Source organism: Nyctereutes procyonoides, unplaced genomic scaffold (assembly GCF_905146905.1).
Source record: "Nyctereutes procyonoides isolate TBG_1078 unplaced genomic scaffold, NYPRO_anot_genome, whole genome shotgun sequence".
Taxonomy (NCBI): Eukaryota; Metazoa; Chordata; class Mammalia; order Carnivora; family Canidae; genus Nyctereutes; species Nyctereutes procyonoides.
In genome coordinates, this window is record NW_026575146.1 from 15,219,095 (window position 1) to 15,247,086 (window position 27,992).

Genomic DNA, 27,992 nt, shown 5'->3' on the forward strand with positions numbered 1-27,992 from the left:
CCGAGTGTGCAGCGCTCCGAGGCCGCGCGGCGTGTCGGCCGAGCGCAACTCCTCGCTTAGCGCTTGGGGGCTCCGGGCGGACGCCGCGCCCTGGCCTTTCCTCCCTGCGGCGGGGCCCAGCGACGGGCCGGTGGCCGCAGCCGCGGCCGCGCCCGCGAGGCGACTCGGTGAGTGGGCCGCCGCGAACATGGCGGGGCGGCGACCGGGGCGGGCGGAGGCTGCGGCGCGGCGGGGCGGGGCGGGGCGGGGCGGGGCGGCGGGAGGAGCGGGAAGGGGGTGGGGCCTCGGGGCCTCGCGTCCTCCCTCAGCGCCATTTTGTGGCAGCGAGACCCGCAAATAAAGAGGAGCGCCGGGGCTGCGGCGAGAGGAGGAGCGCGGGGGCCGGGGCGGTGCGGTGTGGCGGCCTGGGCGGCGAGCGGGCGGCGGAGCCTCGGCCTATGTGACTGGCGGCGCCGGCGCGGCCTCCGTCCGGAGAGGTAGGTGCGGGCCGCCGGCGGGAGCGGCCGCGAGGACCTCCGGGTCCCCAGGGCTGAGGCGCGGCCGGCCCGGGAAGGGGCGGGCGGAGCGCGCGGGGCGAGCCGGGGCGCCCGGGCCCGCCGGCCTCCCGTTAGCGGCGCCTGCTTCCCGCCCGCGGGGACACTTCCGCCTCCCCGAGGCCATTTTGCCTCCGCTCTCCGTCCCGGGGGCGACCGGGGAGGCCGCCCCCTCGGTGCGCGGCGTGTCCCCACCTCGGTGTCGCCCCCTCCCGCCGCTCTCCGCCGGAGCCCGCGGGTCGGCGGCACCGACGGGCCCGTGGACCACACTGCACGTCGCGCAGTAGCTTATGACTGCAGCTGCGTCCTCCCGGAGACTTCCATTTTTAAAGGATTGCATGCATTCTGAGCAGAGAAGGCGTTCTCTGTCAATTCCGTAGAAGGGAGGCTTGGGGGAAATTTCTGAAGTCTCGTCTCGAGTCTCTCTCAGGCTGTTATTACCTGTTTTGTTTTTTTTTTTTCTTTGCTTTTCCTCCGAAACCCCACGTTGCATCGGTCAGAGGATCCGTGGGAAAAAAATGTCCCAAATTCTTGTTTTGATCTCAAAAGACTGTGTTAAAAATCCTCAGTAATTGTGTTTCTAAGGTAAAAAGACGGTTCTTTGGCCCTGAGTAGCAGAGGGTTTCCGTGAGTGTATTTACAGCCGTGAGCTGTGTCCGCCTGGTTGTGGGTCCCCTAGAATTTAGTTAATTCCATTACTGAGAAGTACAAGTCACAGATGTATCAAGAGTTCTCGTTTTTTAATTCTTCAGTTCTGACCATTGAGTTTCCTACGATAGGTGCATGTATTGTCGACATTCAAACATCCGGTAAGGAAAAAAAAAAAAAAAACAACAACGATGTGGGGAAATATTTTCAAGGTGCCTACATTTTACTTAACTCCTGTCGTTCGGTAGCATCGAATGAGGCAAGCCGGGGAGGGAAATTGCGGTCCGCCAGGTGGCATGTGATGAGGATGAAGTTAAATTTTAAGGGCTTGGGTGGCTGTATTTTGGGAGTTCTGTTAGATCTTAACCTTACTCTAAACAAATAGCTATAGCCAAGTGGTCAGTATTTTTAATCTCTCAGTGGTAGAACTTAAGCATAAATTTCTAAGACCCGTAGGAGGAAGGTAATAATTAGAAGTGTGTCCCAGGCACTGCTGTTTGACTTCAGCTCATCAGAACTTAACGTCTGGATTTCCTGATTCAGTTTTGAGTCATGCCTGCTCAAAATATTAGAAAGGTTAGAAATGAGTTGCTGTATATGACATAGAAAATCTGTAGTAGCTCTACGATGTAGAGACAAGAGTTGTAATAATTGTATTTGTGCAGGACGTTAAAGCTTTCAAAAGTCCCTTCTATGCTTGTATGTATGTAGTATAGAATTCCTGTACTTGGCAGTCTTTTCATATAATTGTATGTTACCTTGCTTTAAAAAAAATTTAAGAATATAAAATTTTACTCTTAAAATTTTTATGTTGATGGGTCTTTTACCAAAACAAGATCTAGGTACTGTTTGGTTTTATGCTTGTTCGTATTTTTTTATCTTCTATTTGTTTACCTCTAAATGTTTTCTGATAGCTTCTCGGAAAAACTTTTCAGTATTCCCATAACCATATATCCCATTGGATTATTAAGCTGGTCCATCAGGTTAGAAGTGGGTCTATAAATAAATATTCTCCACTCTTGAAAATGTAGTTGGTGAAATTTAGTTTGATTTTTTTAGTGCACATTAAAATTATCTTTTGATGTTGATATTTTATATGAAAAATCTTTTTGTGTAACATTTTTGTGGCACTTGAGCATTGAGATTTGCAACACTGTGAGGCAGGTAAAATTGGTTTCTCTCTCTTTCTCTCTCACTGATTTGGAGACTGCAGTTCAGAGTTAAGTGACTTGCTCAAGATCCATGACTGATAAGAGTTAGGAAAAAGTGGTCATCCAGCTCCTAACTATGGTACCCTTTTTACTAGAGCCAGGGTTGTATGCTTATTAGTTTCTTGAGTTCAGTTATAATTAGTTTCTCAAACTAATGTTTCTCAAATTGTACATGGTTTCTCAAATTGTGTTGGCTGGTGTTCGCCTAAGAGAGAACTGCATTGCATAATTTAGGATTGTAATGCTAAAAGCCAGTGAAGTACTGGGATCTGGGATGCTAGGCACCTAGCCAACCAAAACTGAACTCTCCATCATAAAGTGTTTCTCAGTGTAAAGGCATCAAGAGTATGTGGTGGTTCTTGAGGTCTGAATTTTAAGAAATTATCCCTGGATTAATCCACGTGAATAATGGAAACGTTTACATAATTTTAAGATTGGTTGTAACCAATCGTAAACATTCTTAAAAGGCAGCCAAATTGACCAAGTTTAAGTTTTTTCTCTTTTGCTTTTCTGTGTTCTTTCGTGAAGCTTATTCATTGTTGAGGATGGGAGAGTGGAAGAATAATCCATCTTCATCAGTTACCAACTTTTGAGAGGTGCCGCATTTGGAATCCTAACCCCCAGTTTATTAATTAATACCTGTTTTGACCAGAGTTAATCACCTAGTGACTCATAATCATGTTCATCATCTGGAAAATGGAGGCTAACTTCAACTTTGAAAAGTTGTGATTGTTAGGTGTGTGACTCACAGCCATGAGTAAATATTCATCTATCTACCCCCCCCCCCAAGATTCAAGATTCAGCTCCAGATATTTTAGTTATTCCATTTTTCTGATACAAAAATAACAGATGGTTCCAAGAACCTGGGATATATATTATCTTTATTAATCTAGAATTGTTTTAGATGACTATTATGCTTGCCAGTTGTAATTTAAAAATTTTCTTGGGGAATAATAATTTTCTTAGTATATTCATGCAATGTGAAAGTTAAGTTTGAGAACCAAGCTCTATTTCGGCTAAATAGTTGAATGTTGATACTTTTTTTTTTTTTTTTTTTGAATGTTGATACTTTTAAATTTAAACTTGTTCTAGGGCAGCCCCCGTAACGGTAACGCAGCGGTTTGCGTAACGCGCGTTTGGCGCCGCCTGCAGCCTGGGGTGTGATCCTGGAGACCCCAGATCACGTCCCACATCGGGCTCCCTGCATGGAGCCTGCTTCTCCCTCTGCCTGTGTCTCTGCCTCTCTCTCTCTCTCTCTCTCTGAATAAATAAATAAATATTAAAAAAGAAAACAACTTGTTCTAATTTGCCTTTTGCCAGGCTGCTTAACTCTTGTGGCCTATTATGGACTCTGAAGGAAAGATTGACATTTTTAAACAAATTTATTCATGAGAGACACAGGGAGAGAGGCAGAGACATAGGCAGAGGGAGAAGCAGGCTTCATGCAGGAAGCCCAATGTGGGACTGGATCCCAGGACTCCAGGATCACGCCCTGAACCAAAGGTAGATGGTCAAACGCTGAGCCTCCCAGGCGTCCCAAGATTGACTTTTCAATAGCTAAAAATTAGGAATTTTTTTCAAAATGCTTATGCTTTGAATTCCCAAGTCACATATCCTGTAACATGTGGAATGATATATGACTCTGAGAGTCAACACGAAACATAGGCCTTTATACAAAAACTGCATTTGTCTTTGACGTATGTCACAAATTAATAAATTTATATTTTTGAAGAAAATATACACATTCTTTAAGCGATGTATAATTAAAATTTGTCCACCATCAGACTTTTTAGAAAAGAACATAAACCAGTGTTAAAAAATTAAAAAACTTCCGTTTAGAGTTTTAAAAATTGGAGATCACCAAGAATTCTGCAATGGGACTTAGAAATAGAAACAAAGACAGGAGCATGTTTTCATTGTTCTCAACCTCTGAATTATCCCTTCAGTTTCTTCAAGAAGTAGTGATTGAGTTTTTGTTTTTGTTTTTTTTTTGAAGGGGAGAAGGAAACTAATAATTGCTTATTTTGTGCTAGTCACCATGCTAAAGATTAATGTTTATCTTTAGAAGTAGGTTAATAATTTGGAACATTGGTGGTTGGTGATCATCCTTTTTGGGATGAGGAAACAGGCTCAAATTCTGCAGCATTTTTTTTGTTTTGTTTTCAAAGTTTGCCACCCTCTTACGGAAAAGTAGGGTTATTAGAACTTCTTTAATGTTTCTCCTAGTCCTTTAAGTGCCCTTTAAAAACAGTGTAGCTTATTTGTTGCTAATTAAGCTTGGCAATTAATTTTACTTTAATGGAATATTATGAATATGTATTAAGAATGAACAAATAAACCTGGGGAAAGTGTCATGTTGCAGAGGCATTTAAAGCTGGAATTTATATTGAGTAACATCCATAATGCTTACGTTTTATAACTAAAATTCTGAGTAGCTGTAGTGCCCATTAGTTAACAGGTAGACTGCCTATCCACAGTGATAAATTTAACTGTTTTTAAACTGTCACTAAGCAGGCTTATCACGATATCTGTTACATTAGGTTTCACGTTTATTCTCAGAATTTTACAGTGGGTCATCTTGGTTATTTTGGGGAAAAATTAGATTGGCTTATTTAGCTATTATTTCAGTATTAATTGAAGCGAATTCATTTGTTCATACTTCCATTCAGCATACGTTTGAGTGCCTACTGTAGCATCAGCAGTGAATGAAAAGTTCTCATGGAGCCTATTCTATAATTGAGAGAAACAGATAAGTATTTACAATATCAGATCATGATAAGAACAGTGCAGAAGGGCAGCCCAGGTGGCTCAGCGGTTTAACGCTGCCTTCGGCCCAGGGCATAATCCTGGAGTCCTGGGATCGAGTTCCACGTGGAGCTCCCTCCATGGAGCCTGCTTCTCCCTCTGCCTGTGTCTCTGCCTCTCTTTCTCTGTATCTCTCATGAATAAAGTTAAAGGAAAAAAAAGAAAAACGATGCAGAAAAATAAAGCTTGATGTGAAATCACAGCAGGGATTGGCATGCACTATTTTGAGTGAGATGGGGAGCCTTTAGAAGGATTTAATCAGATTAGTGGCATATATAGGTACACCTATACTAGTTAAATATGGCTAAAAGTTCAAATGGCTAAAATCAATGTTTGCCTATTATGTCTTGCTCAGAGAAAGGGAAATTCCAAGGAAATGCCAGGCTTGATTTCTGGGTTCCAATAGGTTGCAGTCAAGTAGAGTGAATATACTTTAAACATACTAAAATAGAAGTAGACCTCTGTGGGGATAAACATGGTGAAGTTTTGTTTTCCAAATGATTGGAATCACTGGTATCGTGTTAGAGTCACCAAGCAGCTGTCTGTTAACTTCCAACAGAGTATAAACTGGGCAACAAGAGGTCTAAAGTAAACAGGGACCAATTTAAAGGAAAAAAATAGGAAAATATACAGACCTTAAATCATAAAGATATGGTTATATCTTCATAGATATTGGTCAAAGATTTGATCAATTTCAGTAATTCAGAAAAAAAATGACATTACTCAGGTTTTTGCTTGCTGCATCCAATGATAAGATTATTAAAGAGGGAAGAATTAAGCCAGTAATATATGATCGATTTATGATTTTTTTTCCCTAAAATGTGATGAATTCTGTAACACATTGTATCTGGTCTGAAAATGAGGTTTTAATGGCAGTCCGTGATTTAGAATATCTGATTTATAGAGTGGGAATTCTATGTAACATAAAATGGCATTGGAAGATTATGTCCTTCTGAGGAATTTCAAATAATATGAAGTCAAGTGGCTTTTAAAAATTCAGTTTTACACTATAAATTCTTTGGCTAATTTTTTGAAAATTGAGATATAATTGACACGTAACAGTTTCAGGTACACATTATTGGATATTTGTGTATATTATGAAATGCTCACCACAAGTAACCCTAGTTACCATCTGTTACCACATAATTAGAAAAATATTTTTCCTTTTTTCCTTGTGAAGACCTTCAAGATTTATTCTCTTAGCAACTTTCAAACATGCAATACAGTATAATTAGTTACCTTCCTGCACATCTCCATGACTTCTTTCTGTTTGGTTAAGTGTTTAATAGCTTGGGGTGTAAGAAGTATGGGTAAATAAAATAAATATAAAGGGAGTGTAAAATATCAGGGGAAAATTCATGACAATGCTGTTGAAAATAAAACCTAGGAAAAATTTTAAATTAGCTTGTCCCCTTATTTGAATATTAGGAAGTAGCAGAAGTGTTTTCAAAAAGCATAAGAAGGGGATCCCTGGGTGGCTCAGTGGTTTGGCACCTGCCTTTGGCCCAGGGCGCAATCCTGGAGTCCCGGAATCGGGATCGAGTCCCACATCAGGCTCCTGGCATGGAGCCTGCTTCTCCTTCCTCCTGTGTCTCCACCCCTCTCTCTCTCATAAATAAAAATAAATCTTAAAAAAAAATAAAGTTCATGAGAGTTCTATTGTATGATCTATCGTTTGCAATAGAGTGAAATAAATTTTGTAAAAATGTATAAAACAAAGATTTATTAAAGCCAATTTGAGATACATATTCTGGGGCATGAAATTATACCTTAATAAAAAATTCCTATTTAAATATATATCACGTATTAAGCATTGTACAATAGTGAATTATCACGATGATAGAATCTATCTACTGGGCTGCCTGGGTGGTTCAGTTGGTTAAGCATCTGTCTTCAGCTCAGGTCATGATCCCATCCTGGGATTGAGCCCTGCATTGAGCCCCATACAGGGCTCATTGCTCAGTAGGGAGTCTGCTTCTCCTTCACTGCCACTCCCCCTGCTTGTGCTTTCTCTATCAAATGATTACAATAAAATCTTTAAAAAAAAAAAAAGATTCTGTCTACCTTACTGTAACAACACGCTGTAAAAGGAAAGGCTTAGCAACTGGTACTACACTTCATAGGCTTTCAGCGAGATGCCTGGGATACTGCCTGAGGTCAGTGTCTGACTTTAGCACAACGATGTCACTTCTGTAAGATCTCTCATGGGGGAGCTGTAAGAATGCATAGAAAAGTTGTCTTTCTATCAATCCTTTATGGGAAGATCAATAGGAACGATACACTTTTTTACAGAGGATTTTTTTTTTTTTTTTTTTTTGGTAACTTAAAAGCAGTAGTAATATAAGAAGTTAACAAAGGAGAAGGTGGATACAGAGTACATGGGAACACGGTAATATTTTTGTAACGTTTCTGTAATCTAAAATTATTGCTGGGTAATCTAATGGTTTAGTCAAAACTGAGTTCCCAAATAAATTTGGAAAAGTCAGTATTTCTTGTTGCTACCTTAACTGGAAGAACATCAGTTGAACCTGTTCTCTGCCCCTTTTTTCTAGGATTCAAGATGACCAACGAGGAACCTCTTCCCAAAAAGGTATGTTTTTTTCCCACAGTTTTTTTAAGTCCTTTGAGGGGGCAGCAATTAATAGAGTTGAAAGGACATCTTTATTTGCTTATTTTTCACTCTGCCTTATAACACTACTAGCATGTGGGTGTATAATGTGCCAGACATTGTATCTTGTATGCAATGTATTTTTAGAATATTTTCAGTTTTTGGAAAACTTGCATTATAATTATCTCTGTGGTCTACTCTTAATCTTTACTATACAAATACTTCCACATACATAACAAAATTTTTTCACAAGTTCTTATAAGTTATTACTTTTTTTTGGTACTTTTTAAATGCCTTTGTAAGGTAAAACCACTTTATTTTTCAACAAACGGTTACAGGTAGTACTTAGATTCTTTCTACCTTTTCCTCTGAAGTTGTTTTCTAGTCTCATTTTCTCCCTCTTCTCTTTCCCTAACTTAATTCAGTTTAGTTACTATTGTACACACAGTTACAAAATAACGTGGTTTCTAAAAGTAATTCATAATTCTTTTTTTTTTTTTTAAGATTATTTATTTATTCATGAGAGACACAGAGGCAGAGAGAGAAACAGGCTTCATGCTGGGAGCCTGATGTGGGACTTGATCCCGGGACTCCAGGATCACACCCTGGGCTGAAGGCAGATGCTTAACCACTGAGCCACCCAGGCATCCCACAATTTATAATTCAAAAGGGAAAGCAGGGTATGAGCTTATTAACCAGTGAATATTTAAATCAACAATTTAGATGATAAAGGATTATGGAAATTTGTCTTAAGTTTTGAAGTCAAATTGTTCATGAAATACGGAATTGTACTGTGTTTTAATCATCAAAATTAACTGTGTGCTTTTTGTTAGACTTCTTATATATATATATATATTTATATATATGTACAATGATTTTTCCCTCTTCTATAATAGTATGCTATGTTACTGGTTTGAAACATTTTTCTCATAGAGGAAACTGATAAAGCATTAATTTTATATTAATGCAGAAGAGGTACCTCACCTTTACAATCTTTATTTGGTATAGAGAAACACTTCATATTTCTTAATTCATAAAGCAGTTTCAGCTAGCTAGAATATTGTTTAATTTTTTAACAATTTTTTTAAACTTCTTATTCTGAAATAATTACTAATACACTAGAAGTTGCAAAGCAATGTACAGGGAGGTTTTGTGCACTCTTCATCCAGCTTTCATCAGTGTTAATCTTGCATTAACCATCAGAAATCTTGCATAACAGTATGAAAACCAGGAACTTGACATTCGTACAATACACAGAGCTTATACATGTATTGTGTGTAGTTGTGTAGTTTCATCACAATGTAACTTACTATAAGCACTACCACAAACAAAATAGTTAACTGAACCACTACCACAAACTTCCATTTTGTCATTTCATAGCCCCATCCATCCCAAACCCTTGGCAACTGCTAATTGGTTCTCCATTTCAGTAATTATGCTGTTTCACAAATGTACAAATGAAATCATGCAGTATATATAACTTTCTGAGATTTTTTTTTCCACCCAGTATAATTTCCTGGAGGCTTATCCAAGTTGATCCATAGGCTGTTTCTTTTTAATGGTGTGAATATAGTATTCCAGGGGAAGGGATGTGTCATAGTTTAATCATTCACCTGTTAAAGGACATTTGGGTGGTTTGCAGTTTGGGGGCTGATACAAATAAAGCTGTGAATATTCATAGACTGATTTCTGTGTGAAAATAAAGTTTTATTTCTTTGAGATGTCTGCTGGGTTGGTTGTGTGGTACATCCATTTTTAGTTTCAAAAGGAATTGCCAAACTATTCTCCAGAATAGCTGGACCGGCATTCTCACCAGCAAAATGTGAAAGTTTGGTTTCTCTACATCTTCCTCCAGCATTTAGTGTTACTATTATTTTTTAAGCCATTCTAATAAGTGTGTAGTGATAGTTTATTAGAGTTTTAATTTGTATTTCCTTAAGAATGATGCCTGTATTAAACAGTTTACCTTTTAAAAACAATAATACAACTTTTTAAAAAACCAATAATATGTACTGAGCCATTTAATCTGAGCCTCTGGAGAGATTTTCTGTGTTTCACCACAGAGCTCCTTTGGGAAGGATTTTATGTGTCTCCAGTAATAAGGGTGTTTCTAATAACGGAAAGGAGCAATTGGTGGATTAAAATGTTAAGATCCTATCTTTATGAAGAATATAAAAGTCATTGGCATTTAATATTTTAAAGCTTTAGGAAGAACAAGTCCATTCATATTTTAATTTTCTTTATATAGGTTCGACTGAGTGAAACAGACTTCAAAGTTATGGCACGAGATGAGTTAATTCTAAGGTAAAATGTTCTTTTATCAAAAATATAAAATACTTTCTATAGAACATTGGGGTTCTAGCCTATAATTAATTATTTTCAAGTTAGATATATATTTTTTATTTATTTTTATTTTTTTTTTAAGATTTTATTTATTTATTCATGATAGTCACAGAGAGAGGCAGAGATACAGGCAGAGGGAGAAGCAGGCTCCATGCAGGGAGCCCTACGGATTCGATCCCGGGTCTCCAGGATCGCGCCCTGGGCCAAAGGCAGGTGCCAAACCACTGCACCACCCAGGGATCCCCAGATATATATATTTTTAGATTATTTATTTATTCATGAGAGACATGGGGGTGGGCAGGGGGCAGAGACCCAGGTAGAGGGAGAAGTAGGCTCTGTGCAGGGAGCCTGACGCAGGACTCGATCCTGGGTCTCCAGGATCACGCTCTTGGCCAAAGGCGGTGCTAAACTGCTGAGCCACCTGGGCTACCCAATTGTTTTGTTTTTAATGTTAATATATCCTGAAGTCATTTAATGTACTGTTTGTACATACTTTCTTTTTTCTTTCTTTTTTTTTTAATTTTTTTTTTTTTAATTTTTATTTATTTATGATAGAGAGAGAGAGAGAGGCAGAGACACAGGCAGAGGGAGAAGCAGGCTCCATGCACCGGAAGCCCGATGTGGGATTCGATCCTGGGTCTCCAGGATCGTGCCCTGGGCCAAAGGCAGGCGCCAAACCGCTGCGCCACCCAGGGATCCCTTGTACATACTTTCTATAGTCTCTTTCTTGCTTTCCTTTCCTTTTCTTTTCTTTTCTTTTCTTTTCTTTTCTTTTCTTTTCTTTTCTTTCTTTTCTTTCTTTTCTTTCTTTCTTTCTTTCTTTCTTTCTTTCTTTCTTTCTTTCTTTCTTTCTTTCTTTCTTTCTTATTTATTTATTTATTTATGAGAGACACAGAGAGAGATAGGCAGAGGGAGAAGCAGGCTTCATGCAGGGAGCCTGATGTGGGACTCGATCCCAGGACTGCGGGATCATGCCCTGAGCTGAAGACAGATGCTCAACTGCTGAGCCACCCAGGCATCCCTGGTCTGTTTCTTCATTATGTAAACACTGAGGAAAGCATAACACTTTAGAGAACTATAGTACTAACTTGGATAACTTCTAGATTGCTAGGTAATGTTTTTCTTGCAGAGGGAAGATCTCAGAATTTTAACTTGAAGCATTTGTACTTCATTTGTAGAACCTGCTACAGGAAAGACCCTGTTCTCAGAATGCTTTCAATTTAACATATATAGACTTGTTTTGAGGTCATTATTTAATCCTTTTCTGTTCAACATGTGAAAAAGTTAATAGTCCTAAAGGATGATGTGTTTAGTTTCGGAAGAAATTATTATTTTTAGATTTTTAAAACTTATTTATTCATGAGAGACACAGAGAGAGCGCTAGAGACATAGGTAGACGTAGAAGCAGGCTCCCAGCAGGGAGCCTAATGTGGGACTCGATCCCAGGACCCTGGGATCACACTCTGAGCCAGAGGCAGATGCTCAACTGCTGAGCCACCCAGGGGTCCCTGGAAGAAATTATTTACTGATAAGCAAAGTTACTCTTTTCTCATTAGCTATGACCTTGGTCAGTTCCTATAACTTTATATTCATTTTCTCACCTGCAAGTTAAAGGAGTTGAATTATTTTCAAAGGTTATTCCAAGCTCTGAATTTTTGTGGTTGTCTTATAAATGTCTTTGAAAAGCCGATCGTCAAGAATAGCATTAAGGGTATTTATTTTTTTAATATAAAATGAAATCAACACGTTTTGTGCTGTGTAACTTAAATGTGTTCTGTATTTTATTACTTTGGGTGAATTTTTTTATATGATAACTTAGGTACAAAGAAAGTATTTTTCAAAAAAAATTTTTTTCAGGGCAACCTTTGCCAAATCATTGAACTTTTTTTTCTATAGAAATATCAAGGGACTTTTACTTGAATAACTAAGTAAATTTAACAGGCTGGAAGTAGGGGAGCAAAAAGTGTTTTATGAGATAGGCATGCACAGATGACCTGTTCCATTGTTAACTAGAGTCTGATAATTTCTCACCTTCCTTAGCTGCTCAGCTTGTGGACAAACTTTTTATCTTCTTCATGCAAAGAACAGTTTTTTTTGTTGCATACATATATTTTCCTGAACATGAAATTTAAATCCTTAGTAGTCTAAAACACTCTTGTCCTCTCCTGCTGAAGTACACCCTTGCTTGTGATATACTGCCACTCAAGTGTTGATATTCTCTTAGTACCTCTGGTTAGTATGTGTAGTCTTTTTCTTGATTTATTCGTAGGGGGAAAAATCAGTAATATAATCTTAATAGAAATTCGTGTCAGGGATCCCTGGGTGGCGCAGCGGTTTGGCGCCTGCCTTTGGCCCCGGGCATGATCCTGGAGACCCGGGATCAAATCCCACATCAGGCTCCCAGTGCATGGAGCCTGCTTCTCCCTCTGCCTGTGTCTCTGCCTGCCTCCCTCCCTCTCTCTCTCTCTCCTCTCTCTCTCTCTCTCTCTCTCTCTCTCTCTCTGTGACTATCATAAATAAATAAATAAAAAATTAAAAAAAAAAAGAAATTCATGTCAGCAATTTCTTATGTTGTTACTTTTAATATTTTTAAGTCCTGTAGTTTATATTGTTGAGGTCGGTTTAACCTCTAGGGAATTATCTTGTCTGACTTTTAAGTTAGTTTTTCCTCATTAATTCTCTTGGTGATTTTAAATTAAGTGCTACTTAATTTAACCATGCTGTGTGTTGTGTCATCTTGATAAAGGATGTTTTTGGTTAAACCTCTATATTTTTCTGTTCCTCTAATTTTTAAGATTTATTTGTTTTTTAGAGTGCATGCAAGCAAGAGCAAGCAGGAGTAGGGAGAGAGGCAAAGGGAGAGAGAGAATCCCAAGTAGACTCCCTGCTGAGCATAGCCTGACACAGGGCTCAATCCCAGGTTCTGACCTGAGCTGAATCAAGAGTCAGATGCGTAACTGAGCCATCCAGGCCCCCTCTAAAATTGATTGTTCTTATATAGGATAAAAGGCCTTTATTCATCCCCAAACACTAAGTGGTGAAACTCCTGTTTGTGTCCTGGGTTGTAGACACCATAAAAATAAGCACCCTTTGACTGAACAGGAGTGTTTTTGGAAAATATGGATTTGTTTAGTATGGAATTTTTTTTGTTCATTATGCAGTAATAATGTATCTCCTAGCAAACCTGTCAAAGTTTTTGAGGTTTTATAGAAAGATTTTCTAAAATCAAAGGTCTGATTGACCTTTAACACAGGTTTGTACTGTGTGGGTCCACTTATGTGCAGATTTTGTACAGTATAGTACTTTAAATGTTTATTTGTTGTTGTTTTCTTAATATTTCCTTTTTCTAGCTATTTCAAGAATATAGTGCATAATACATACACAAAACAGCGTTATCTAAGTGTCTATACTATCGGTAAGGCTTCCATCCAGTCAACAGTAGGCTATTAGTAATTGAGCTTTTTGGGGAGTCAAAAGTTACACATGGATTTTTGACTCTGCAGGGTTTGTCACCCCTAAATCCCTACCCTGCATTGGTCAAAGATCAACTAAATTTTGATAAGCTGTAACTGAAGAGCAGCTTAAAAACAAAGCTCTTTGGTAATCAGGATAGCAGACAGGGTAGGTTACTTTTTGTTAGTTGCTTAAACATAAGACTCAGGACCTTGTTTTCAACAATAATTGCCAAGCTAGCATAGCCTATATTTTGAAGGTAGAGGAATATAACAAGGAAGAAAAGTTCCCTCATACTCCGATAGTCTGTCATTTATGCAGATTGTTTCTGCCAAGTAGGGATGTTTTAAAGAATAGTCCTGGAAAATAGTATATTCTCTTTTCCTTTTTTTTACAGGCAAAAATAAATACTACTTTGAACTGCTGCTTTGGTTGTATGTTATTTTCCGAAAAGAGCTAAGATAAAGAACCTTCAGTTCCTTATAATTAGGCACATTTCTTAGGTGAACAGCATATCTGAAAGTAGTAAGTTTTTTATTTAGTTTAAGGCAAATGAACTGACTCAAAGGATCATACTTGGTGTATTCTCAGCAGAGAACTTTTTTCTGTATTTTCTTTTGCCTAGTTAATGTAAATTGAGAAGGAATAATGAAGTGACTAATTTTATTATTGGTTAAAAATTATGTAGTGAAATTCTTGGCATTACTTAAATTTATAAATTTATGGGGTGTGATTTTCTAGTATATTTAATAAAAGGAATATCAACATGACAACTAATACATGGACTTATTTTTGTACTAGGTGGAAACAATATGAAGCATATGTCCAAGCTTTGGAGGGCAAGTACACAGATCTTAATTGTAAGTTTGAGTTTTAGCTTCCTGAAGATTATGTGAATATCTCCTTTTAGATTTTTGTAATAGACACAAGATAATTGGTTTTTCTAAGCAATTGTAATTTTTAAGTTTTTATTTAAGTAATTGCTACATCTGATGTGGAGCTCAAATTCATGACCCTGAGATCAAGAGTTGCACACTGTCTTCCAGCTGAGCCATCCAGGTGCCCCTAAGCCATTGTAATTTTCATTCAAGCATTTTTTTAAAGTACTTTCTCAAGCACTCACAGTATTGCTGTTACGAAATAGATGAATGAACCATGATCCTTCTTCTTGAGGAATTCCTACCAAGTCACTTGGAGAAGACCCGACATATAATAGTATGACCGTTTTAGTAGAATTACATATAAGTGTCTGAGAGTAGGGAAATTCAAAATTACTTGAAACTTTCCTTGATGTGTCCCTGATTCCTTCCACAGAAGAATTGGAAGTGAAGCATGAATTAGTAGTCTTAGAACAGAGGTACATAAGAAGTAGCACCTAATAAACTTGTAAGAGCTTGAAGTGTAACAGTAGGCTATAGGTACAGATATCTATACAGGGTTTTCAAAACCTGAAAAATAATACCAACAAAGTGTATTAATTTTAAGACCATTTTAGTTTTGTCACTTTTCATTGTTAGGAATAACATACTGTTTGTTAGTATACAAAGCAATTTTGTTTTCCAGGTCCAGAAAGCTTGATACCCTGAAATAAATTTCAATTGCTATATGACTGTATAATAATTCTTAGACATTAATATTGTGAAAGCTTTTTTTTTTTTTAAGATTTCATTTATTCTAGAGAGATAACACATGCATGCACTGCATGTGCGGGAGTTAGGGGGAGGCACAGAAGGAGATGGAGAGAATCTCAGGTAGATACTGAGCAGAGCACCATGAGGGTCTCAGTCTCATGACCCTGAGATCATGACTTGAGCCGAAACCAAGAGTCAGATATGCTCAACTGACTTAGCCACCTAGTGCCCCAATATTGTGAAAGCTTTAAGTGATAATTGTCCAGTTATTGGCATGTTTACATTGGATAGGTTAAAAACAGTATAGTCAGGACTTCGTGGATATGCTGTAAGATGCAGATAATGAAGTTGCCCATGTTCTGTTGGAGGTAAATTGGACAATAATAACAATTCCATGTAGTATTTAGGTAGTATTAGTACACCACTACCTTCTAAAAAGTGCACTCATGATCAAGAACAAATTTCCTTGTTATTAAAGTAGTTAGGATAGAAACTAAAGACTTGGTGAATTTTTTTGCCCTTGTTTTTATTATCCTTAAAGGCAGTCAGAACTTTGAGTAGGTCAGCTTGATCTTGCAATTATGTTTCATAATATTTTGAATTTTTTTTTTAATCATCAGCTAATGATGTAACTGGTTTAAGGGAGTCTGAAGAAAAACTAAAGCAACAACAACAAGAGTCTGCTCGCAGAGAAAACATCCTTGTAATGCGACTAGCAACCAAGGAGCAAGAGATGCAAGAGTGTACTGTAAGTATTTCAAATGTTTTGAGTCTTTTTGAGGAATTGGTTTTTAGTCTACACTATTAGGTCTATTAATATTTACCTAATTTTATAAACTTAATTATAAATGAACATTTTGTTAGGTAGACAGGCTTTGAGCTATAAATACACTGAAATTTTGGTAGATCACCCCATTGTTGAATTTAAATTTTTTTTTTTTTTTTTTTGGTCAAGACTGTTAAAAGTTTTGAGTCATTCTCTGGAATTTCCATGATACGAGAATCAGTATGTTGATCCCATTATTTTTTTGATACTTGAGGGCATGAGGAGCATTTGCTTCCAACTAATAAGCAAACTCTTTGTCCTCTGCTCTCCTTACCTCTCTGTGTATAAAACTTTTTTGTTAGTATCAGCAATCTCTTCCATATCTCCTTTTAATGTTACAGCATTCATTTGTAGTATTTGCCATGTCTGAAATCCAGTGGCATGTTTGATCATTTAGCTCTAGTTGAATTTAGATTCAGTTACATGCTGTCTTCAATAGTCATAGCCATTCCATCTTAGTTAGTGTTTTGTATATATGTTATGTGAAGTAGAGGTAGTTCTGTTTGTGTTGTTCTAATTTGGAAAAATCTGAACTTAAACATTTTTTTTTAATATAAAGTAATCTCTATATCCAACATGGGGTTCAAATTCACAATCGCTGTGTGTGTGTGTGTGTGTGTGTGTATTTTTTTTAAAGATTTTATTTATCCATTTATGAGAGGCACACACAGAGAGAGGCAGAGACACAGGCAGAGGGAGAAGCAGGCTCCATGCAGGGAGCCCGATGTGGGACTTGATCCTGGGACTCCAGGATCATGCCCTGGGCCAAAGGCGAACGCCAAACTGCTGAGCCACTCAGGAATCCCTATGTATTTTTTTTCTTAAAGATGTTATTTATTTGTTCATGAGACACAGAGAGAGGTCAGAGACACAGGCAGAGGGAGAAACAGGCTCCATACAGGGAGCCCAACGTGGTACTCGATCCCGGGACTCCAGGATCACGCCCTGGGCCAAAGGCAGATGCTAAACTGCTGAGCCACCCAGGGATCCCTAACAACCCTGATATTGAATTGCTTGCTCTTCTCATTGAGCCAGCCAGGTGCTCTGAAAATCTGAAATCTTCTTGAATTCTTTTGTGTAATCTCCATTGATTTGATAACATTGTTTATTAAATCTAATGTACAAGGCAATATTCTGGTCATTGGAGACTCTTCTATCGGGTGCAGTCCTATTCCTAATTGTTTTATCACCAAAACATTTTTAAGGCTCAATCACAGTACTGTTATTTCTTAAAATTTCTTTTCTTAATAATCCCACACCTTCTCTTTCTGTAATTTCAAGTCTTGACCACCCCAGCCTTTGGTTATTTTATTTGGACACATTGTTCCAAGAAGTCTTTCCAGTAGTTTGAATATAATTTTCTTTTAATTATAACACCCACCCCATTCTTTCAGAAAATTTTTCTCCTCTTAGATTTTCATATTTAATGGAGTGGGCACTATGTCTCTAAAGTACCCAGTCTCAAAACTCTTTAATTCTTTTTTCCTTTTTCTGATATTAAGGATTCTAGATTGTACCTAGTTTTAGGTCTGTACTTACATGGCACTCTGTTAGATGCTTGTCACATGCATAGGATGACTCTTATCTTCAAAGTGCTGTTAGTAGAGTGTGAATGGACGATGCCAACAGTAATATCTTACTATACCATTATGTCTTGAATTTTTTCTTTGTGTGTCCTACCATTGCCATTGCTATCCTATTTCATGTACTTTTTTTTTTTTTTAACAGTGCTTAGAAGCCATGCGGTAGGTGGCAGTGCCATAACCGTATGTCTGTTGTCAGGACTTGAGGGCCTCTTCCATCCTGGATGAGGGGAGCGCTCCTTTCATATAACACATAATTGTATTTTTTTTCATAATTGTACTTTTTACACTTACTTGGACAATATATACTGTTGACTCATTTCTATTTTATATATACACTGGTAGTTTTGATCCATATCATGCCTGATCAGAGACTTTGGTGTGATGCTTTATCACCCTTTCGTCTTTGTGTCCCAGGTTTCAAAGGCTGTTTCAACTAGAACCTAGCCACTTCCAGTCATATTTTTTTTTTTCAAAGATTTTATTTATTTGATAGAGAAAGCATACACAGAAGGAGAAAGAGAAGCAGACTTCTCTGCTGACCAAGGAGCCCGACCCTGGGCTCCATCCCAGGACCCTAGGATCATGACCTGAACTGAAGGCAGATACTTAACCAACTCTGAGCCACCCGGGCACCCCTCCAGTCTTTCTTTTTCTTTTCTTTCTTTTTTTGCAGCTTTCCCCTGCATAGGTCAGCTGAACAACTCATTTTCAGTTACAGAGTAAGGTTTTGCAGAAAGGGTAGCAAGAGCAACAACACCAGGAAAGTGCAAGATTATATGTGCAGATGAGAGCAGTTTACTTTGTAAACCTAAATAGTAGCTATGTCACTATTGGAAAAGCATGTTTTCTTTAGGGATCACAGGATGTGGTATATACTATATCACATGCTTTATCCTTGTTCAGTTATTCTAGCAACTGGTCTTATATTGAATAAACAGTTATACTTTTTTGTTTAAAATGAATTACTTTAAAAAATCTCCTTAAGCTAAATAAGTTACTTCTGTTTGCTCGGTGAAATAGTAAATGAATGTATTGTCAATCCAGATATTTACATTTTTTACTAAATTTATGATACAAATGAGCAGTTGGTTGTTAACTTTAGTTCTATTTAAGCTGTAGTGTGCAGCAGGATTTTGAATCAAATCTACTTTGGGTGTGAAGAAAGTAATGCATTTAATTCTAATAAACTGTATTTCATATTTTAGAAATGTATTTTTAGTGTGCTAGTAAGTAGTACAACTGAAGTCGAAATTGAAGGTTTCATATGTAAGTAGAGGGGTTCTGGTGTGGTGGAAAAAGCCCTAGACTGGGAGTCAGGAGGCTTGAGAGCTAGATTCTAGTGTCAGTTTTGGCAATGAACCAACTGTATCTTTGGATAGTTAGCTTATTTAATTTCAAAAATAAGGAGTTTGGATGTGGTCAGTCACCTTCTACCTATACAATTTTGTCATTCAAATCTACTCAAGGTAGAAATATATTTTTTGGCTTAAGGTGCTATTTATGAAGCTGTAATGCCAACTCATGTAAATATAAGCACTATATATTTTTAAATTTGGAAATACAGATAAATAAGTTATAATCTTGTACTTGGTTTATTTTTAGTAGACATATATAGAATAATTTCCATAGATACAAATTGGAAAGTGTGAACCACTGTACTTTTTTTTTTTTTTAAGATTTATTTATTTGAAAAAAAAAAAAGATTTATTTGAGAGAGCATGAGTACACAGTGGGGTGGGGCAGAGGAAGAGAGAAACTTCCCGTGGGCTCATTTTACGACCCTGAGATCATTCTTAGCCGAAACCAAGAGTCAGATGCTTAACCAACTGCGCCACCCAGGTTCCCCTCACTATACTCTTATGTAATATTTGACACATGGCTTTTTTCTAGTGGGTGTCAAAATTCTTAGTAAATATAGCACTGATTTTTTTTTTTTAAGTATCATTTTGGTTGCAAGTAGGATGTAGCCTTTTTAAGGATTCCAGATATGGAAATGCAATCAAAGCTTTAATTCCTACATGGATTACCTTAAATAGTTGTTTATAATTTGTACTTTTTCTAGAGGATGTTAAGGTCAAAGGGGGAAGGACAAGTTGATAAATTCTATGAACAAAAGGGACTTTATCCCACATTCCTATGACTGTTTTCTTCGATTTGGTAGTAATTGTTTGTTTTGCTTTGTACAGACTCAAATCCAGTACCTCAAGCAAGTCCAGCAGCCTAGCGTTGCCCAACTGAGATCAACAATGGTAGACCCAGCGATCAACTTGTTTTTCCTAAAAATGAAAGGTGAACTGGAACAGACTAAAGACAAACTGGAACAAGCCCAAAATGAACTGAGTGCCTGGAAGTTTACGCCTGATAGGTAAACAAATCATACTCCCCAGTCAAGACTTCCCTGACAGTCCCACTACGAGAAAGCTGTGGTGGGACAGCCAAGTACTCGTTTCCACACCAAGACTCAGACTTTTTGAGCCAAAAAAAGCCACATTCTTATACTATCCAGCTTGTAATGGTTAATGTAAAACTTACCAGATGAACCTTGTGTTTCAGCTTTTTTTTCTTCCCCCTCCCCTTGCTTCAGAGGCCTGATGGCGTCGGACTATTCCGAAGAAGTGGCCACCTCCGAAAAATTCCCCTTCTAGAACATGTAGACACTTGAGAAATGTTTCTGTTTGAAGAAAATAGAGGGAGAAACAGAAGTCTTAAGTCTGTGGCACACTGTGTCTTCAGACAGTTTGGAGGAATGAAAACCTAGAGATTTAAAATCATGAATTGAACATGTAAAATTCCAGTAAAATGTAAAAATGGAATATGCATCGCTCTTAACCTTGAGCATAGTGACTTAGAGACACTGTATCTCAGGTTTGCCAATAAGACTGTGGACTTCGTGATTGTTGTTGAACTTCTGGGTCAAAACTCAAATGAGGTGAATTTTGCCTTTAAAGAGTTTATTTGCTAAGAACCAATTTAATAGTCACGAGAGAATCAAATAATAGATGTCAGTACAAGTAGTTCATATATTTAACCATTTAGTTTGGGGCTCTATATTACTTGATTGAGCCTTAAATCAATGTGGTTTTAATCAATGGTTTGTTCTTTGAATGGTTGCTAATGCTGTAGATAATCTTACTGAGGACTGTACAAACAAACATAAAGGTGTGGTATCAAACTTCAGGTTGAAACTGTTTGAAGCATTATAAACATTCATTTCACTACTAGATTGTATAAGGATATTGGCTGTGATGAGACTCACTGCGTTAATTTTTTCAGTAGTGAAATTAAATCCCCATTCCATTCAACAGGCACATGTTGAAAGAGCATTGTCGTTGGTGTTAATGGGGGAATGTGTTTCCTTCATTGTATTTGGGCCTTTTGTATTGCACTCTTGATATTAAATTAAATGTGCCTTGAAATAGTTGTTTTTTTTTTTTTTTTAAGTTCAAGGAATATTATGATGATTTTGTTGTACTTTTAACATTTTGATTTTGGGGGGCTGTGGAGAGCAGATTGATTTTGGAAAAATTGTTGCTGTGCTCTTCAAAGTGAAGGAAAAGGCTCTGTGTCTCATTTTTAAAGACCTACGTTTTTCCAGCTGGTATCATAAAAGACAAGGAAAGAGGTTTGACACTTGCTTTTTGACACCTTGTCCCAGGATATTGCAGTAGAAATTAATGTGGGACAGCTTCACAGGGTGCCTGCCAGAAGATTGGGGAAATAATGTGTTGAACTGTGGGCTGGCCTAAGTGAGACATTCTGTGAATTGAAAAAAAAAAGTATAGTGATCATTTCTAGCAAATTCATTTGATCATTTAGATAAATGAGGCATTATTTTCTTCATGCTTCCATCCAATCCTGGAGGTGAATTTTTTTCGTCAGATCATTCTATAAGTCACCAATGCGAATTTTCACTTGGTGATAATGGAGTCTAAGATGAGTGGAAGATATATGTTCCAGATTGTCCCAACGTTTAAGTGCAGTTTTAACAAGGGTGACTTAAGTTCTCTTAACCATTCAAATCAATTGTAAGTATCTTATGTTTGTGCTTTAGGGAACTGATTGTGGGGCAGAGGGTGGGTTGAAGAAGTGGTTTGTGTGACTTTACAGCAAGAGATCCGCTTCTAAAATTCTCACTATTTGTGGGGTTGGAGGGTAAGTAACCAAATCTGTTTGAAATTAGCTTATTGTGCCGCATTAAGGCATTTGTATATATTTCATGCCATTTAAAATCACAGTAGAAATGGCCTCCGTATTTTTAGTAGGTTGAGAAATAATTCATAAAATGTATTATTAACATGTACGCAAATTTATTAGCCAGCATCTTTCTTTGCTGCTTAGTTTAAGAGTCACTGTGAGGTCTGTGGGTTTTTTTCTTCCTTCTGTTAAAAAAGTTTTTTAATAAGATAATACATACTCCTGTATAACATTGGAACAGCATGAAGAAAGGTGGAGACAAAAAGTGAGAGTCACTCCTGGATGTGACCTTGCCCTTCCCCATCCCTCTTCCCCATTTTGTTATCCAAGAGCAGTAATCACTGTTAAATTTCTTGGGTATCATCAAGATAATTTCTATGCATATACAATCATTATATATATGTATATTACACATATATATATCAATTTTAAACAAATGTGAATGTACATAACATAGATGATTGCAGCTTGGCATCTGTTCTCACACACACACTTAACCCTTTGCACATTTTTTTCATTTTTAAAGTACATTTAGATTATTTCATTTTTTATTGGTTACGTAATATTTTCATTGTATAAATAAATCATTAATTTATTTTATTCACCTGTAAATGGATTTTTGTTCTGTAAATAATAGCTATGAATGGTACTATAAATACATCATTAACCTGAAACAGTGCTCGATCAGTACTGTGTTTGGAATAATTCAAATAGAATGGGTTGTGGGCCCCTTTCCATTTTCCTATTCTATTTTAATTTTGAAAGAGAAAGATTGTCTGAATTATCTTCTCTGCTTAGTTAAAATATTCCACACATGTAACAGTGCATATATTTTAGAGTATTTAAGAAAGATCTATTTTAGTTATTTTGACAGTTAATGTTTTGCATTTAATCTTTGAGGTAATTGTGTGTACACCTCTCAGATATCCTGGCCCCCTTCCTCTCGTGATCATGAAGCAATGTATAGCATGTGTTCTTTTTTATAAATCTTTCTCTCAAAATGTTTTCTTTCATATTTTCTTTGGAATTATTTGATTTTAGGAATGGGCTGGGGGGGGGAATTGTAATTAAAATTATTCCAAAGACAGTTACTTGTAATTGAACTCTTAATCATTTTGGGGGATGCAATGAACACATAAATTTTACATGATATGGTAAAATGACAAAATGTTTAAAGAACAGGTTTAAGACTTGTTTCCATAATCACTAATTTTAGTAGTGATAGGATTATCTTAGAACAGGCTTTTATAAAAACGTATGACTACAAATGAAACATTTTTTGTATTACAGTTTGTGATACTTTATATGAAATTAAGTTAGGTCACAAATTAATGTATTTATTGGTTTTACAGTAGTCTTTTTTTCTAACCTCTACTAAATTCACTTAGAAGGATTTTCAGGTTAGTTGGAAAACACTGATGCTGTAGACTTTGAAAGAAAACAGAATTGTGGGAGCATGGGCAATAAAGCGGGAGGAGTGCCACTCCCTGACAGTGGTACCTATCTCTTCTCATTGGATTTCTAAACTCCCATTCATAGGAGGCCAGAAGCTGAGGGTGCTAATGGAAAATGACCGGTGGGAAAGGGGTATCTGGAGCTATGGTAGCAATAAACAAGAACACCAGCTAATAAAGTTGCCATATAGAGAATAAAACCCTTAAGTGTTTTTACGTGAGACTTCTTTGAGCAGCAGTTTGTGCCACAGATAAATTTAAATTACAAACTTGTTTGAGTTACATTAGGGTAGAATATGTACTATGGGTAAAACCAAACAAAAAACAAAAACAACACAGCACTGAGTCAAAGAATGAGAATCATTTATAAAATGCTCTCCTTTTAAGACTGAAGGCTTACAATAGGTTCAGATGCATTCTGAAGTAATACATCAGGCAAGTGAAAGCCCCAATAAATGGAGGAAAGAACAGAAAGTGTCAGCAAAAAAATTTTTTGACTGGTTAGATCTTTCTGAATGTTAATACCATCATGAGGATATCAGACTGTCCCTGGTGGAGTGTGCAACTCGATCTTGGGGTCATGAGTTCAAGCACCACTTTGGATATAGAACCTACTTAAATACACTTTTAAAATACCAGGCTTTCCCTTTTCAAGTATCAGGTAACCTCAATTATGTGCTTAAATCAGATCCCTTTAAAAGTGATCATTTCTCTTATTACTTATTGAGGCTAAAGAAGTTGTTTTATTGAGAACTGTTAAGACTGATTACATTTTTGCGCTTGCTGTGTATGTGTGTGTACACACTTTAGAAGATTGCACTAATACTTGGTACCTAATTTGTGGAAAGTTTGGTGCTCCCAATTTGGCAGATACTTAAATATTTGCATTATTTGTAATAACCCAAATCTCACTTTTCTAAAGATAATGTTTTGTAACATGAATAAAATCTTAACCACGTATCAATATTAAATTTTTAAAAACTTACCGTTTAGATAGCTTAAAGCTTAAAAAACTTAAATTAGGGACTTAACTTAAAAAAAAGTTAAATTAGGGCTTAGTGGATAAAAGTAGTCTAAAGGCTCTTTTTTAAAAGGCTCTTTAGGGATGCCTGGCTGGCTCAGTAGAGCATGCCACTCTTGATCTTAGTTAGGGTTATGAGTTCAAACCCCATGTTGAATGTAGAGATTGCTTAAAAAAAAAATCTATTAAAAGTTTCTAAAAACAATTACTGAGTATATGCCTCACTGTAATAAACCTCCTTCTGAGAACTGCCTATGAATAGGCACTTTTATCAAATGCTGCTTTAGCAAGAATATATATATTCTATGTTATCACATTTACCTTTTTAAGAACTTTTCTGTTCCATGAAGCTGAGTACCTTAGTGTTTTATTAATACCGGTATATATGAGGCTTGCCTTAATTAACTGGCTTGTTTCCATTTCAAATAATAATTAGGGGTGAAAATAGAGATCAGAATCCTTATTAGTGTAATAGAAAATGTGGCCATTTGGGTACTTTTTGTTTAGGGTTTATTTTTGCTGCTGTATTGGCAAAATACTGAAATGCAGAAGATGGACGTGTTCCAGGACAGAAGATGGTAATTATAGGGGAGGCATCTGCCGTGACAGTTATATTCTGTACGTGTTACATCTATTGCTGTAATAATTGCAAGCAAACAAGGTTGTAGACACTTGTCTTCATTTTGTGATGGATGGCTCTTTCCTTTGCAGCCAAACAGGCAAAAAGTTAATGGCGAAGTGTCGAATGCTTATCCAGGAGAATCAAGAGCTTGGAAGGCAGCTGTCCCAGGGACGTATTGCACAACTTGAAGCAGAGTTGGCTTTACAGAAGAAATATAGTGAGGAGCTTAAAAGCAGTCAGGATGGTAAGGGGTTTTTTGAAAAGTTTGATTAACTTTGCACTGGCTTTTAAAAAGTTGCCAGGCATGAATATTACAGATTAGATTCTTTATGTACTAATTTGTGCCGATGATTCTATAAAATTATAAATGGAACATTTCTAGTTGAGTCAGCAGAGCCATTTTAGTACCCCCCTCACCCCCCCCCCCCGCGACTCTCTTGTTTATTGTGCAAATTTCATAAGTTTTTGGATTTTTGGGGGAGGTGCAATTTGGTGAAAGAAGGCACTGCATACATATGCACATTTATATTCAATATTTAAAAGGGGTTATCTCCATTTAATCACTTTCCAAGTGTAAATCTTGGCAATATTTGGCTATTTCATGTGGTCTAGAAATCAGAATTGATTGTACCTGTTAAGGTCCTATTGAGTGAATAAGATGTGATATTTATTGATTTATTATTATTTTTAAGATTTTATTTATTTATTCATGGAAGACACAGAGAGGCAGAGACACAGGCAGAGAGAGAAGCAGGCTCCATGCAGGGAACCCGACGTGGGCCTTGATCCTGGATCTCCAGGATCACATCCTGGGCTGAAGGCGGCGCTAAACCGCTGAGCCACCAGGGCTGCCTCAAGATGTGATATTTAAATTTGTTCAAGATAAACTGAATTTTGTGAGCTGCTTCCTCCGCCCACCCCACCCGCCTTTTCTTGGGCAAGTAACTGAATTTGAGGAAGATGATTAGTAACTAAAATACCTGAACTCTGGAAATTAAATTGAAAATGAATATATTTGACAATTGTAAAGATCGGTCGTATAATACCTTTTAAAGTACCTTTTCAAAGTGATAGTTGTTAGCTCTTACTATATGTAAACATGGTGACTAGGAGATTTTTGTATAGTAATGAAGGACTTTCCCAAGCTTTTTTAGGAGTAAGTGGATATATGAATTTTATCAATTTTCAAGAGTTATTTTTTCTGATTTTTGCTTTCGTTCTAGCATAGGCCTCTTCGGAGTGTTAGAGGACTCACTGCTCCCTAGGGCTAAACTTGCTGTGGAGCTGAGATAGACAGTAGCTAGGGGGATAAGGAGGAAGGGGACTGGCCATGTGGGCCCATAGGTAAACAGATGTGGAGTTGGATTTGGGATATAATCAGTTGTATAATATGGCTAGATTTGAATCAGTTTTAACTTGTTTGCTTTATAAAACTATTTTAAGCATGTCTTCCCCCCCCCCAAAAAAAAAGAACCAAACTCATTCTTAAATGGCTATTTTTAAATTTCAAGGAAAATTTTAAGATATATATATATATATTTTTAGAATTGTGTTTGTTCATGTGAACATTTATTGACTATCTGACTTTGTGATAGGCATTAATAAAGTCTGTTATAAATCTTTTAAAAATAAATGTTATAAGAATATTAAAGTAGGTTTGACTCTCCTTTGCACAGAACTGAATGACTTCATCATTCAACTTGACGAAGAAGTAGAGGGTATGCAGAGCACCATTCTAGTTCTTCAGCAACAACTGAAAGAGACGCGCCAGCAGTTGGCTCAGTACCAACAGCAGCAGTCTCAAGCTCCAGCCCCAAGTACCAGCAGGACTACATCTTCTGAGCCTGTAGGACAGGCGGAGGCCACAGGTAAAGACTGCAGTCGGCTGGCCAACGGACCAAGTAATGGCAGTTCCTCCCGGCAGAGGACGTCTGGGTCTGGATTTCACAGGGAGGGGGACACAGCCGAAGATGACTTTCCTTCTTCTCCAGGGAATGGTAATAAGGCCTCCAACAGCTCAGAGGAGAGAACTGGCAGAGGAGGTAGTAGTTACGTAAATCAACTCAGTGCGGGGTATGAAAGTGTAGACTCTCCCACGGGCAGTGAAAACTCTCTCACACACCACTCAAATGACACAGACTCCAATCATGACCCTCAAGAGGAGAAAACAGTGAGTGGGAAAGGTAACCGAACTGCGGGTTCCCGCCACGTTCAGAATGGCTTGGACTCAAATGTAAATGTACAGGGTTCAGTTTTGTAATATTTTTTTCAGCAAATTTTTATACAGTGTCATTTAATTTGGGAGAGGATACTGTCCAGAAAATTAACGCATACTTTTGTCACAATTTGCCTTTTTTTGTGGGTGTGGTTTTTTTCTTTCCCTTTTTCTCCCCCCTCTCTTTCTTTGCTTCAATACCTCTGCCACTTTGGAAATTGTAACAGTTAATTACCTTGAATGTTGCTAACAGGACATTTTGTGTAGGGTCAAGTTATTTTTATATGAGTTAATGTGAAGTTGTAAATGGAAATCTTTCCTTAAAGTATAACACAATGATGTCTGTATAAATCTGTGTCTATCCTAGAACCTGTGCTGTGTAAGGGCATTCTTACTCATGCTGTTATTATACTTATGCACCATTCAGACTTGTTAGAGTAGATGTGGGTTTATGACTGCCAAGTTTGCCCAGTACAGTAGTTTTATCACTAAAAGTTGGACTTGCTGATGGAGTCCTATAGTAGTTTCAGTGTTAGATACAGTTTTTCCCACCATACATCCGTGCATTTTCTCTTTAGGTGACTGAATGTTTAAGAAATTTGTGTGCATAGTTACTCAGTTTTTATGAACTGTTGTATCCTGTTAATGCATATTGCTCTGTGACTCCAGTATATCTTACCTGTCTGTACTGACCAAACCTAAATAAAGATTTTTATTGTAACCGCTTGCATTAGTTTTTTTATTTGTATCTCTGTGTTTAGCAGGTCATTTATTTTTATTGAATTGATGAATTTTTACTCATCATCCTTCAACATACCACAGTGGTGAAGCTTAAGTTCATG

The 27,992-nt window shown here is 37.4% G+C and overlaps 1 protein-coding gene and 1 pseudogene across 3 annotated transcripts; one reads left to right on the forward strand and one right to left on the reverse strand.

Annotated features, from left to right (window-relative positions):
* Nucleotides 1-27,863, forward strand: WTAP (WT1 associated protein). Of its 3 annotated transcripts, none has more exons than XM_055310958.1 (8): nucleotides 1-167; nucleotides 7,750-7,787; nucleotides 10,054-10,109; nucleotides 14,403-14,461; nucleotides 15,853-15,980; nucleotides 19,831-20,009; nucleotides 25,025-25,179; nucleotides 26,612-27,863. In XM_055310958.1, exons 2-8 carry the CDS (start codon nucleotides 7,758-7,760, stop codon nucleotides 27,193-27,195), a joined length of 1,191 nt encoding a protein of 396 aa, XP_055166933.1. In that variant the 5' UTR covers nucleotides 1-167; nucleotides 7,750-7,757; the 3' UTR covers nucleotides 27,196-27,863. The 3 variants fall into 3 exon arrangements, with proteins under 3 accessions (XP_055166933.1, XP_055166934.1, XP_055166932.1); XM_055310957.1 differs by lacking the exon at nucleotides 1-167 and adding an exon at nucleotides 291-476; XM_055310959.1 differs by lacking the exons at nucleotides 1-167; nucleotides 25,025-25,179; nucleotides 26,612-27,863 and adding exons at nucleotides 290-476; nucleotides 20,229-21,062.
* On the reverse strand, nucleotides 17,778-17,894 carry LOC129501112 (U6atac minor spliceosomal RNA; annotated as a pseudogene).
* Nucleotides 27,864-27,992: the final 129 nt, after the last annotated feature.